The sequence below is a fragment of the Blennius ocellaris genome, assembly GCF_963422515.1.
Source record: "Blennius ocellaris genome assembly, chromosome: 15".
NCBI classification, from domain to species: Eukaryota; Metazoa; Chordata; class Actinopteri; order Blenniiformes; family Blenniidae; genus Blennius; species Blennius ocellaris.
The window spans coordinates 23,762,528-23,775,209 of NC_137664.1; the positions used below are offsets into that span (position 1 = coordinate 23,762,528).

Genomic DNA, 12,682 nt, shown 5'->3' on the forward strand with positions numbered 1-12,682 from the left:
CTCGCTTCTATTGTGGATACATTGTTTCTATAGTGGACACCTCGTTTCTATTTTGGACACATGGTTTCTATAGTGGACACCTCGTTTCTATTTTGGACACATGGTTTCTATAGTGGACACATCGTTTCTATTTTTGACACATGGTTTCCATAGTGGACACCCCGTTTCTATTTTGGACACATGGTTTCCATAGTGGACACCTCGTTTCTATTTTGGACACATGGTTTCTATAGTGGACACCTCGTTTCTATTTTGGACACATGGTTTCTATAGTGGACACCTCGTTTCTATTTTGGACACATGGTTTCTATAGTGGACACCTCGCTTCTATTGTGGATACATTGTTTCTATAGTGGACACCTCGTTTCTATTTTGGACACATGGTTTCTATAGTGGACACCTCGTTTCTATTTTGGACACATGGTTTCTATAGTGGACACCCCGTTTCTATTTTGGACACATGGTTTCTATAGTGGACACATCGTTTCTATTTTGGACACATGGTTTCTATAGTGGACACCTCGTTTCTATTTTGGACACATGGTTTCTATAGTGGACACCTCGTTTCTATTTTGGACACATGGTTTCTATAGTGGACACCTCGTTTCTATTTTGGACACATGGTTTCTATAGTGGACACCTCGTTTCTATTTTGGACACATGGTTTCTATAGTGGACACCTGGTTTCTATTTTTGACACATGGTTTCCATAGTGGACACCTCGTTTCTATTTTGGACACATGGTTTCTATAGTGGACACCTCGTTTCTATTTTGGACACATGGTTTCTATAGTGGACACCTCGTTTCTATTTTGGACACATGGTTTCTATAGTGGACACCTCGTTTCTATTTTGGACACATGGTTTCTATAGTGGACACCTCGTTTCTATTTTGGACACATGGTTTCTATAGTGGACACCTCGTTTCTATAGTGGACACCTCGTTTCTATTTTGGACACATGGTTTCTATAGTGGACACCTCGTTTCTATTTTGGACACATGGTTTCTATAGTGGACACCTGGTTTCTATTTTTGACACATGGTTTCCATAGTGGACACCTCGTTTCTATTTTGGACACATGGTTTCTATAGTGGACACCTCGTTTCTATTTTGGACACATGGTTTCTATAGTGGACACCTCGTTTCTATTTTGGACACATGGTTTCTATAGTGGACACCTCGTTTCTATTTTGGACACATGGTTTCTATAGTGGACACCTCGTTTCTATTTTGGACACATGGTTTCTATAGTGGACACCTCGTTTCTATTTTGGACACATGGTTTCTATAGTGGACACCTCGTTTCTATTTTGGACACATGGTTTCTATAGTGGACACCTCGTTTCTATTTTGGACACATGGTTTCTATAGTGGACACCTCGTTTCTATAGTGGACACCTCGCTTCTATTGTGGATACATTGTTTCTATAGTGGACACCCCGTTTCTATTTTGGACACATGGTTTCTATAGTGGACACATCGTTTCTATTTTGGACACATGGTTTCTATAGTGGACACCTCGTTTCTATTTTGGACACATGGTTTCTATAGTGGACACCTCGTTTCTATTTTGGACACATGGTTTCTATAGTGGACACCTCGTTTCTATTTTGGACACATGGTTTCTATAGTGGACACCTCGTTTCTATTTTGGACACATGGTTTCTATAGTGGACACCTGGTTTCTATTTTTGACACATGGTTTCCATAGTGGACACCTCGTTTCTATTTTGGACACATGGTTTCTATAGTGGACACCTCGTTTCTATTTTGGACACATGGTTTCTATAGTGGACACCTCGTTTCTATTTTGGACACATGGTTTCTATAGTGGACACCTCGTTTCTATTTTGGACACATGGTTTCTATAGTGGACACCTCGTTTCTATTTTGGACACATGGTTTCTATAGTGGACACCTCGTTTCTATTTTGGACACATGGTTTCTATAGTGGACACCTCGTTTCTATAGTGGACACCTCGTTTCTATTGTGGATACATTGTTTCTATAGTTGGCACAGCGTTTCTATAGTGGACACAGTGTTTCTATCATTTCTATAGTGTACCTGTGTCTGCAGTGTCCCTGTGTCTTCAGTGTCCCTGTGTCTGCAGTGTCCCTGTGTCTGCAGGCCTGAGTGGCTCCTCCAGCGAATGCTTAACGCTTTCCTTCTCAACTCTTCAGAGCCACATCTGTGAAGCACATGCTGTGTGAGGAGCTGCAGCCTAGCGGAGCTAAAGCTTGATTCTGGTTAGTTCCAAGAGAGAGCTGCGGCCAATCAGAGGAACAGCCAATCAGAGGAGCAGCCAATCAGAAGAGCAGCCAGAGTCTCAGTGACTCAGGAGAAAGAGAAGGGATTGTGGACGGCACAAAGCTCTAACGAGGACAGGAAACACCGGTTTCCCAGAACATGGTTGCTGCTGTGCTTGTGGACTGTACGGATCAGCCAAAACATTAGAACCAGGCTGCATGCTGGCGAACACGGTAGCTCAGCGGGACAGAAACCGAGAGAAAGTGAGAGAAATGTGCTTTGACAGTTTGAGACTGTGTTTATCTGCTGTCCATCAGACCTGACCGTGGGCAGTGAGCTGCTTCTCATCAGGGAGGGATCCCATGTGTTTACTGAGCCCGTCAGAGCTGAGAGGAGTGACATCAGACCAGGGTTCGGTCTGGGATTCAACTGGCCGTGTGCTGTCAGCTTCTAGAATGCTCTACGAGAGCTCCACCACATTAAGAGAACATGTTGAGCGTTATTGTTGTCAGCCACTTTGAGCTCCGAGGCATTTTCTTCTTGGTACCAGTGCTCTTTTTTTTTCTACCCCTAATTTGCACCAGCTGTGATGTTTGGTTTTTTTTGTGTGTTTTTTTCTGTTTCATTCTTCCTGTCACATGTTTGTGTGTTTGCAGTTTCCACCAGCAGAGCATCGCTCACTTTGCTGTTTTTGGTTTCTGGTCATATGTCCCCGGTGTGTGTGCTCCTCTTGGTGCTCTGTGGCCACCAGGTACAAAACAATGTGCTTGTCTGATGTCTGCTGTTTACAGCCCAACATGAAAACCACATTATTGTTTCAGTGTTTCTGCTGCTTCCATGGAAGACAGAATTTTCAGAACGTGAAAGTTTTCTGAAAGAAGAAGTGAAGAACGATGCTTCTTCACTTGGAAACAGGTCGACACCAACAGTTTCCGTAGCAACAAAACAGATCAGGCCGTTCTGGTTCTTCCTGCATCCCTAGTGAGATCATTTGTTCTGTCAGCTGTAGCTGTGGTGTGTCCCCCCAGTCCTCAGCCCTGGTCTGGCCCTGTAGTCAGTCCGGGTGGAACAGGTCCTGCCTGTTCCGGCTCTTAATGTCCGGTGGGTTTTTCTTCCCCGGCGCTCTGACCTGCACATGTTTGGTGCCTCTGTGAACTCTTCCTCCTGCCGCCTCCTTCAGTTAAGTTTGGAGGTCTGCAGAATCCAAGGGCTCCAGGGGCTCCAGGGGCTCCAGGGGCTCCAGGGACTCCAGGGTTCTCCAGGAGCTCCAGGGTTCTCCAGGGGCTCCAGGGACTCCAGGGTTCTCCAGGGGCTTCAGGGACTCCAGGGTTCTCCAGGGTCTCTAGGGACTCCAGGGTTCTCCAGGGTCTCTAGGGACTCCAGTGAGTCCAGGGTCTCCAGGGGCTCCAGGGTTCTCTAGGGGCTCCAGGGTCTCCAGGGACCACCGGGCTCTGTGTCGGCCTGCTGTGGTTGTGGTTGTAACTGTGTCCTGTCTGTTCCTGCAGCTGACCCGGGTCTGTCGCTGGACACTGACGGACTCCTGGAGGCTCAGAGTGGATCTGCTCCCACGTCTGAAGGTCAGTGACTCTCCTCCTCCTCCTCCTCCTCCTCCTCACCCTGTTCCTCTGTCATGCTTTAGAACAGACAGGTTTGAATCATCAGCCAGCATTAAGAGCAGCGTTCATCCATCGGCTCGTTATGATGCTGAAACAGAAGCATTCCAGGTTGAAGTGTCCGGTATCTTCATTAAAACTGTTTTCCCATGTAAATCCTGCTGACGTGACAGAAACAGTCTGCGGTCGGTCTGTATTGTGTTGGTGGTCAACTCCTGATGCAGACCAGAGGAATCAGACCAGAGGACTCAGACCAGAGGAGTCAAAACAGAGGAATCAAACCAGAGGAATCAGACCAGAGGAGTCAAACCAGCGGAATCAGACCAGAGGAATCAGACCAGAGGAATCAGACCAGAGGAGTCAAACCAGCGGAATCAGACCAGAGGAATCAGACCAGAGGAATCAGACCAGAGGAATCAGACCAGAGGAGTCAAACCAGAGGAATCAGACCAGAGGAATCAGACCAGAGGAGTCAAACCAGAGGAATCAGACCAGAGGAATCAGACCAGAGGAATCAGACCAGAGGAATCAGACCAGAGGACTCAGATCAGAACTAAAGGAAGCAGACCAGAGGAATTGCCTCAAAAATCCAGCATTTCTTTGATTTTCAGCCATTTCAATGGTGGATCCTATGGTGCGATATTGAGTATGGCTATCAAGGAAGAGGAGGAAGTGCCATGTGCCATTGTTTACAATCGATTGTAGAAACACTGCCGTTCAACCAGTTTGAACCAGAATCTGAGGAGAAGGAGAAGCTCCTGAAGAAGTTCACATTCAGCGGCAGCACATTTCACAGTGTTTACTTAAAAATATGAAGTGTCTGAATCTTACTTAGTTTATGTTTAGTTACAGTTGCTAGCCCCTGCTCACTGCCGTGGTTTTCATATCATCAATGAATTTATTCATCCTGTTGCTCTGCATAGAACTCAGATCTTTTTTTTGCTTCAAGAAGCACATCACACATCTCATGTTGAATGTCTCCTGATATTATCGACTACGCTAGCTGCAGTGCTAACGCTACAGGAACTATCACACTAAATGGACCTGCACAGTAAAGCAAAGCCAAACTAAATAACTTACAGCTCCATGTTCGTAGTTGAGTCGCGGACACTTGAACAGATTCAGTCTTTTTTTTTAAATGTTTCCAACAACCATATTGATCCCCCTCCGTGCAATTCTGACTGACTAACTGATCAATAGCAGCCACACAGAGCAGCGCGCACACACACACACACACACACACACACACACACACACACACACACACACACACACACACACACACACACACACACACACACACACACACACACACACACACACACACACACACACACACACACACACACGGGGCCTTCTCGCAGTGAGGCGAGAGAGTGAACCATTGCTTCAGTCAGATTGTAAGTAAGTGCTCTTTGCGTCCTGGTACAACCACCAATAGAGCAATGCTGTGTGGGAGGGTCAAAAGGAGAGCTACCGTGGCTGTGATTGGTCAACGCCCTCTGTGACAAAGCGCAGGGCAGAGTTCTGATTCGCTGGCCGGAGCACCGGTTCACTAAAAACTGGAACAAGCGGGTGAGAGAGATGACAGGCTCTGTTCACTTCTTCAGCCTCATTAGCAGGTACGGAGACGATTGTTACTGTTGGAAAACCACCAGGAAGCGAGTGTTGTGTAATATGGCCCTTGAAAGCAGTCAGGCTGTGATTGGCCACGAAACACAATGCTGTGGGGAAAATCACAGAAACACTGGAGGTTCAGGAAACATTGCCTGCTGACGCCTGCTGTGGAAAACAGATGATGTAATCCCCCCCCCCCCCCCCCCACGGAGGTTCGCGATGTCATCTAATAACCACAACGATGGCGGATTACAAGCTCCGGGTCAATCGTCAGAACCTACTGATGCTAGCCAGAGGAGGATCAGGACCATAGACCGATAGAACTCAGAGTTATATAGATGTTTAAAAGCACGAGTCTTTTCTAAATTTGTATGAGCTCCGGGTCTTCTTCTGCGTTGTGGGTGTATTTGGTGAGTCACAGCGCCCCTAAAGGCCTGGCATGAGTACTACATGGTCTGAAGCCTCGGGTTCATAGTGATGTGTGGGCGGAATGTTTTTTAAGAATGCCGGGGAGAAAAAAGATAATTTTGGCTTGTGTAGGTCCCCGCCTACCCCAGTGGACTTGTAGAGTTCTCATTATCATGTGGTGGAAGTTGTTTTATTGTTCTGGATATATTCTGTCAGACTTGTACTATCTGTTGATCAGCTTGCACACAACGTGACGGTCAAGCTGTGTGACTCAGACACACACACACACACACACCTTCAGGGAACCAGGCCTAACGTGTTCAGTCTGCTCAACAATCTTCTCCTCAGACCAAACTTTAGTAGATTGTCAATCTGTGGTGAAAGACCAAGAAACTCTGCAAACTCTCAGAAACAGGAAAAGACACTAAAGTCTTGGAGCAGATTTGTTCAGATTTCTCTTTGTTTCACCATTAAATAAACATGTGTGCTGGTTGTCAGCAGGTTTTGGTTTGAGCTGCAGACAGAAAGTCGTCTTCCTGCAACACGGAGATCCTCAGATCACATTCCTGCTGCCTCTCGGCTGGACGGGGAATTTCTGGCTTGTATTACTCTTGTGTTTGTGGCCCACAGAATTCATTTAACATGCCTCACTATTTATTGTGTGGTGGAGCAAATATCAAACATGTTTGATTACAGCTGCGTGCAGGGATCTTGGTTTACCTTGGTTTCAGTGCAGAGTGTAGATTATATTCCCAAGTGATTGCAAATAAAGCCATCTGTGTAATCGCATCATGTGAAGACTAAGTATGGCGGGAACAGGAACTATTTGTTTGTTGTTGGTTGCAGCGCCGCCTGAAGCTGAAGATGATGTAGTTCTTATGTTGGTGGTGGAGGGGTCCTCTGGTGGTGGCGAGGCCCTCTGGTGACAGCGGGGCCTTCTGGTGGTGGAGAGGTCCTCTGGTGGTGGTGGGGCCCTCTGGTGGTGGGGTCCTCTGGTGGTGGAGAGGTCCTCTGGTGGTGGAGAGGTCCTCTGGTGACAGCGGGGCCTTCTGGTGGTGGAGAGGTCCTCTGGTGGTGGTGGGGTCCTCTGGTGGTGGGGTCCTCTGGTGGTGGAGAGGTCCTCTGGTGGTGGAGAGGTCCTCTGGTGACAGCGGGGCCTTCTGGTGGTGGAGAGGTCCTCTGGTGGTGGTGGGGTCCTCTGGTGGTGGGGTCCTCTGGTGGTGGAGAGGTCCTCTGGTGGTGGAGAGGTCCTCTGGTGACAGCGGGGCCTTCTGGTGGTGGAGAGGTCCTCTGGTGGTGGTGGGGTCCTCTGGTGGTGGGGTCCTCTGGTGGTGGGGTCCTCTGGTGGTGGGGTCCTCTGGTGACAGCGGGGCCTTCTGGTGGTGGAGAGGTCCTCTGGTGGTGGTGGGGTCCTCTGGTGGTGGAGAGGTCCTCTGGTGGTGGTGAGGCCCTCTGGTAGCGGCGGGGCCCTCTGATGGTGATGAGATCCTCTGATGGTGGTGAGATCCTGTGGTGGTGGTGAGGCCCTCTGGTGGTGGTGAGGCCCTCTGGTAGTGGCGGGGCCCTCTGGTGGTGGTGAGGCCCTCTGGTAGCGGCGGGGCCCTCTGGTGGTGGTGAGGCCCTCTGGTGGTGGTGAGGCCCTCTGGTAGCGGCGGGGCCCTCTGGTGGTGGTGAGGCCCTCTGGTAGCGGCGGGGCCCTCTGGTGGTGGTGAGGCCCTCTGGTAGCGGCGGGGCCCTCTGGTGGTGGGGGGGTTGTTGTTGCAGTAGGGGGTGTTCACTAGGCCTCCTGGCCTGCGAGCATCAATCAGGCGGTAATTTGAGGGGACGCTCCGGCGCGTCAGCAGCAGCTCAGTTTAACAGCAGGGTGGGAGATGAAACGGCACATTGTGAGCAGAGTGTGAGCAGCAGCCTGCTGCAGGCTGAAGAGAGCATTCGTCCTCAGTAGCCACTGCACACTTCTAATCATCACTTCCTTGTTGTAATGATTATTTTTGAAGCACTTAGTGACTCTGCTCTCCCGGGAGTGAGGCTGGTGTGTACGGAGGTCATGCAGCTCACTTTGTGCACAGGACTGAGTTTTGTTCACGTTGGTCTTAATTTCTCTGCCCGGATGTAAAAGCAAAGCTAGTAGCACGCCGACTTCCTGTCGGTTCTGGCGTGTGTGTGATTTTCTCTTCAACAAATCAAACCTTCATAGTTTAGTGACTGTCTGAGACTTCATTCACACTTCTACTGTTTCCCCTCAGTGAGACTCACCTGAAACCATTTCTGTTTCATTTGGAGAAAAACAAGATGGTGGTCTTGGTGGGCCAGGCTCTGGAGGGATCGGGGGCTCTGGGGGGGTTGGGGGCTCTGGAGGGGTTCCATCCATCCATCCAAGCAGCCAGCTTGCAGAGAAAGCTGCTTTTCATTCCCTCTATCTCCTGAGGATAAGACTAATCAATCAAGCACTTGGGCCTTGATATTTGAGCCAGCCTGGCTTTAAGTACCTCGCTGGGCACAAAGTAGTTTGGACTTGGACCAGGAAGGACGTTTTCAGAATCTCACAGTTGATCAGTGATCGTGAGCCGATAATACACACAGGCATGCTGCGTTTACTGCGCTGCATCAGGGGGAACAGGCGAGGTTTAACTCGGGCCATCTTTATTCCAGGAAACAAAAAAAGTCACGGCGACCAGCCGGAGGTGCCGGCTCACAATAAACTGATGCCTGTGGAAACATTCAGGTTCAGGGTGAAACATCGAGCCAAGAGCCTGCTGCCTCAGCACATACACCCGTCTGCTTCTGCACCAGTGAAGGAGTCGAAGCTTCTTCTCCAACAAAGTCAACAATTCCTACTGGACATGCGCCGATAGCCCGTACCGATACTGACACCAATACCAATGCCGATACCAATACCGATGCTGATACTGATACAAATACCAATACCAATACTGATACCAATACCAATACTGATTCCAATGCCGATACTGATACTAATACCAATACTGATACCAATACCGATACTGGTACTAATACCAATACTGATACTAGTACCAATACTGATTCCAATGCCGATACTGATACTAATACCAATACTGATACCAATACCGATACTGGCACTAATACCAATGCTTATACCAATACCGATACTGATGCCAATACCTATACTGATACCAATACTGATTCTAATAACGATACTGATACCAATACCAATACTGATACTAATACCAATACTGATACCAATACCGATACTGATGCCAATACCAATACTGATACCAATACGATACTGATACTAATACTGATACTGATACCAATACCGATACTGATACCAAAACCGATACTGATACCAATGCCGATACTGATACTAATACCAATACTGATGCCAATACCAATACTGATACTGATACTAATGCTGATACTGATACTAATGCCGATATACTGATACTAATGCCTATACTGACACTAATACCAATACTGATACCAATACCAATACTGATACCAATACCGATACTGATACCAATACCAATACTGATACCAATGCCGATACTGATACTAACACCAATACTGATACCAATACCGATACTGATACTAATACCGATACCGATACTGATACCAATACCAATACTGATACCAATGCCGATACTGATACTAATACTAATACTGATACCAATACCGATACTGATACCAATACCAATAATGATACCAATAGGATACCAGTATCGCCATGGTTCCATCACGCAGTACGTGGCAGAGCTTGGCGGAGGGTCCAGTATGGCAAAGTGCACCCATAGCCCAACTCTGTCACGCGCTCCCACCCAGAAAGTACAGTTAAAATGGAGGCAGGGTTTTGAACGATGCAGGGGCACGTCAGGCGAAGAACATGCAACTCCGTAGCCGTCTCAGTCGTTCTCTGTGACACAGCTTAAACTTTGTCATTGTTAACAGCAGCGTCCAGCTCCTGCTGAAGCTCCTCCTCTCCTGTGAGAGGAGCGTCTGCACCGCCTTGAAAGACCTCGATGTTGTGCCGTGTGCCGGCGTTTCAATAAACCCAGTTAACAAAACAACCAGTGAGAAAAGCAGCGTATGTTGCAGGCAAGTCGAGAGGAGCGATCATCACTACGTGAAAACCCGTCCCGCCCCGTACGCAGCTTATTGGGTCACATTGAGTAATCCTGCTGGTCAAATGTCCCAGAGACAACCGGAGTGTACTACGTCACGTCACGTCACGTCAGCAGCTGGTCACCAGGATAGGACGAGTTTTGTTGCGGTTTGAGATTCTTTAATATTAATGAGAACAACTAACATAAGATTGACTGCGAATAATGTTCTGACAACATGTCAAGAGGAGAAAGATGGTTGGTACAGCTGCAACTTCATCACCAGAAGAGTTCCTGATGTCAGCCCGATGTCGCTGATTAGTTTAACTGCTCCCTGGATCGAGTAGCGCCAAGCCGTACTTCACCCTACATTCTACATGCTACACCCAACATCCTATACCCTACATCTTTCATGCTACATCCTATACCATGGGTGGGCAATCCTGGTCCTCGAGAGCCGCAGCCCTGCACGTTTTAGATGTCTCCTCACATCAATACAGCTGACAGCAATTAGTGGCTCCTTGTCCAGCTTTCTGCAGAGCCTCATCATGATAACAGGTGTGTTTGAGCAGGGAAACATCTAAAACGTGCAGGACTGCGGCCCTCGAGGACCAGGATTGCCCACCCCTGTCCTATACCCTACCTGGTACATGCTATACCGTACATGCTACATGCTATATCCTACATGCTACATCCTACACCTTAGATGCTACATGCTACATTAAACATCCTATCCCTTACATATTTCATGCTACATCCTACACCCTACACAGCACACACTACATCCTACACTTTCATCAGACTTCCCCAATTCCGGGCCTTGAGGTCCGGTGTCCTGCAAGTTTTTGCTCTCTCCCAGCTTCAACACACCTCAATGATGTTGATGTCATCATAAACAAGCAAAGTAACGAGGCCCTTATTACGTTCAGGTGTGTTGCAAGTGGAAGAAATCTAAAACATGGAGGACACCGGACCTCGAGGCCCGAAATTGGGGAAGCCTGCCCTGCATGGTACATGGTACATACTATATCCTACATGCTACATCCTATACCCTCTGTCTTTCATGCTACATCCTACACCCTACATGTTACATGCTACATGGTACATGCTATATCCTACAAGCTACATCCTACACCCTACAGCAGGGGTGGGCAATCCTGGTCCTGGAGGGCCGCAGCCCTGCACGTTTTAGATGTCTCCTCACATCAATACAGCTGACAGCAATTAGTGGCTCCTTGTCAAGATTTCTGCAGAGCCTCATCATGATAACAGGTGTGTTTGAGAAGGGAAACATCTAAAACTTGCAGGACTGCGGCCCTCGAGGACCAGGATTGCCCACCCCTGCCCTACAGGGTAAATGCTGTATCCTACATGCTACATCCTACACCCTACATGTCACATGCTGTATCCTACATGCTACAGCCTATATCCGACATCTTACATGTAACACGCTACGTCCTATATCAGGGGTGTCCAAGTTATGTCCTCGAGGACCCCTGTCCTGCAGAGTTTAGCTCCTCCCAGTTGCAGCACACGTGATTGCAATGAAGGGCTCGTTATTGAGCTTTCTCACAACCTTGGTGATGACATCATCATTAGATTCAGGTCTGCTGAAGCAGGGAGAGACAAAAACCTGAAGGACACTGGCCCTCCAGGACCGAGTTTGGACACCCCTGTCCTACATCCTTCATGCTAAAGAGTTTCAGTTGTCACACATGCTGAACTTGGGGGCTGAGTTGCTGCTCCAGCTTGTCGTTTCATATTAGAAGTGTGTGTAGCATCGACACTAACGCTAGCATCAGTTCGTAGTCGCGCCGAACCTTCAGGTATCGTCTGCATACGGAGTGTGAACTACGCTGATGAGATGCTGCCGTTGTTGGACATTTTGAACGATAACCCAGCTGCTGACTACAACAAGACATCCGGACACATTAGAACAGGATGAAGTGACAACATAACATGTCCAGGGTGTTTTCATTCAGTGGAGGGGAGCCCAAAACACTCAATACCAGATCATCAGATGAGGCTCTCAGATAGATTACAGAATCATTTAACAAATACACACTAACTAAAGAGATCAACACAATAAAACCTGTTTGTATTAATACTGTACACACTGTGTATTCAGAGCCCTTGTTTACTTCCTTGTTCTGTCCTCAGCTGACGACTCTATGGCAGAGCAACACTCCACCATCACTCTCCCCATTTTATGTTCACGTCTTAAGAACGATGAGTCGAATGGAAGCGCTACGTCAGGGCTCATGCCTACTAAAGCCGTGTAAGAAGAAGTTGATCGTAGCGAGTCGAGGCTCCGATTGATGAGCTGCTCAGGGTGTTTAGATTATCATCGTCTCCTACGACAGGAGGTTCCAGAACACGTGGAAACATCCCAACCGCAGTAGATCTAAAACCTTTGTGAGCTGCTATAATTCCTGACCTGACTTGTGGTTCCTGCAGGTCAGTAAGACGGTAGTTTTAGTAGCTGGTCAGCTGTTGGATGTTTTGGTATCTCCCCCAGTCAGCGAGTCGCAGAGAGGCTGAAGACTTAATAATTACAGACTGTGTGGTGACATGAGTCATGATCAGCCGGCTCTGAGCGGAGCTCTGCTGAGCCAGGGCGGGAATCAGGCCACACTTCTCTGTTTTTCCATTGCGTAAACTCCACAGCGACGCTGCTGCTTCAAACGCAGATGTTCGCCAGAGCCACAGGACTTC

The 12,682-nt window shown here is 48.0% G+C and overlaps 1 protein-coding gene across 1 annotated transcript in view; it reads left to right on the top strand.

Moving 5' to 3' along the window:
• The window catches only part of ror2 (receptor tyrosine kinase-like orphan receptor 2), a 54,553-nt gene that overhangs the window by 19,262 nt on the left and 22,609 nt on the right, over positions 1–12,682 (top strand). The window contains exon 2 of the mRNA XM_080510600.1: positions 3,756–3,827. Coding sequence (XP_080366726.1) covers positions 3,756–3,827 — 72 coding nt within the window. The remainder of the gene's footprint in view (positions 1–3,755; positions 3,828–12,682) is intronic.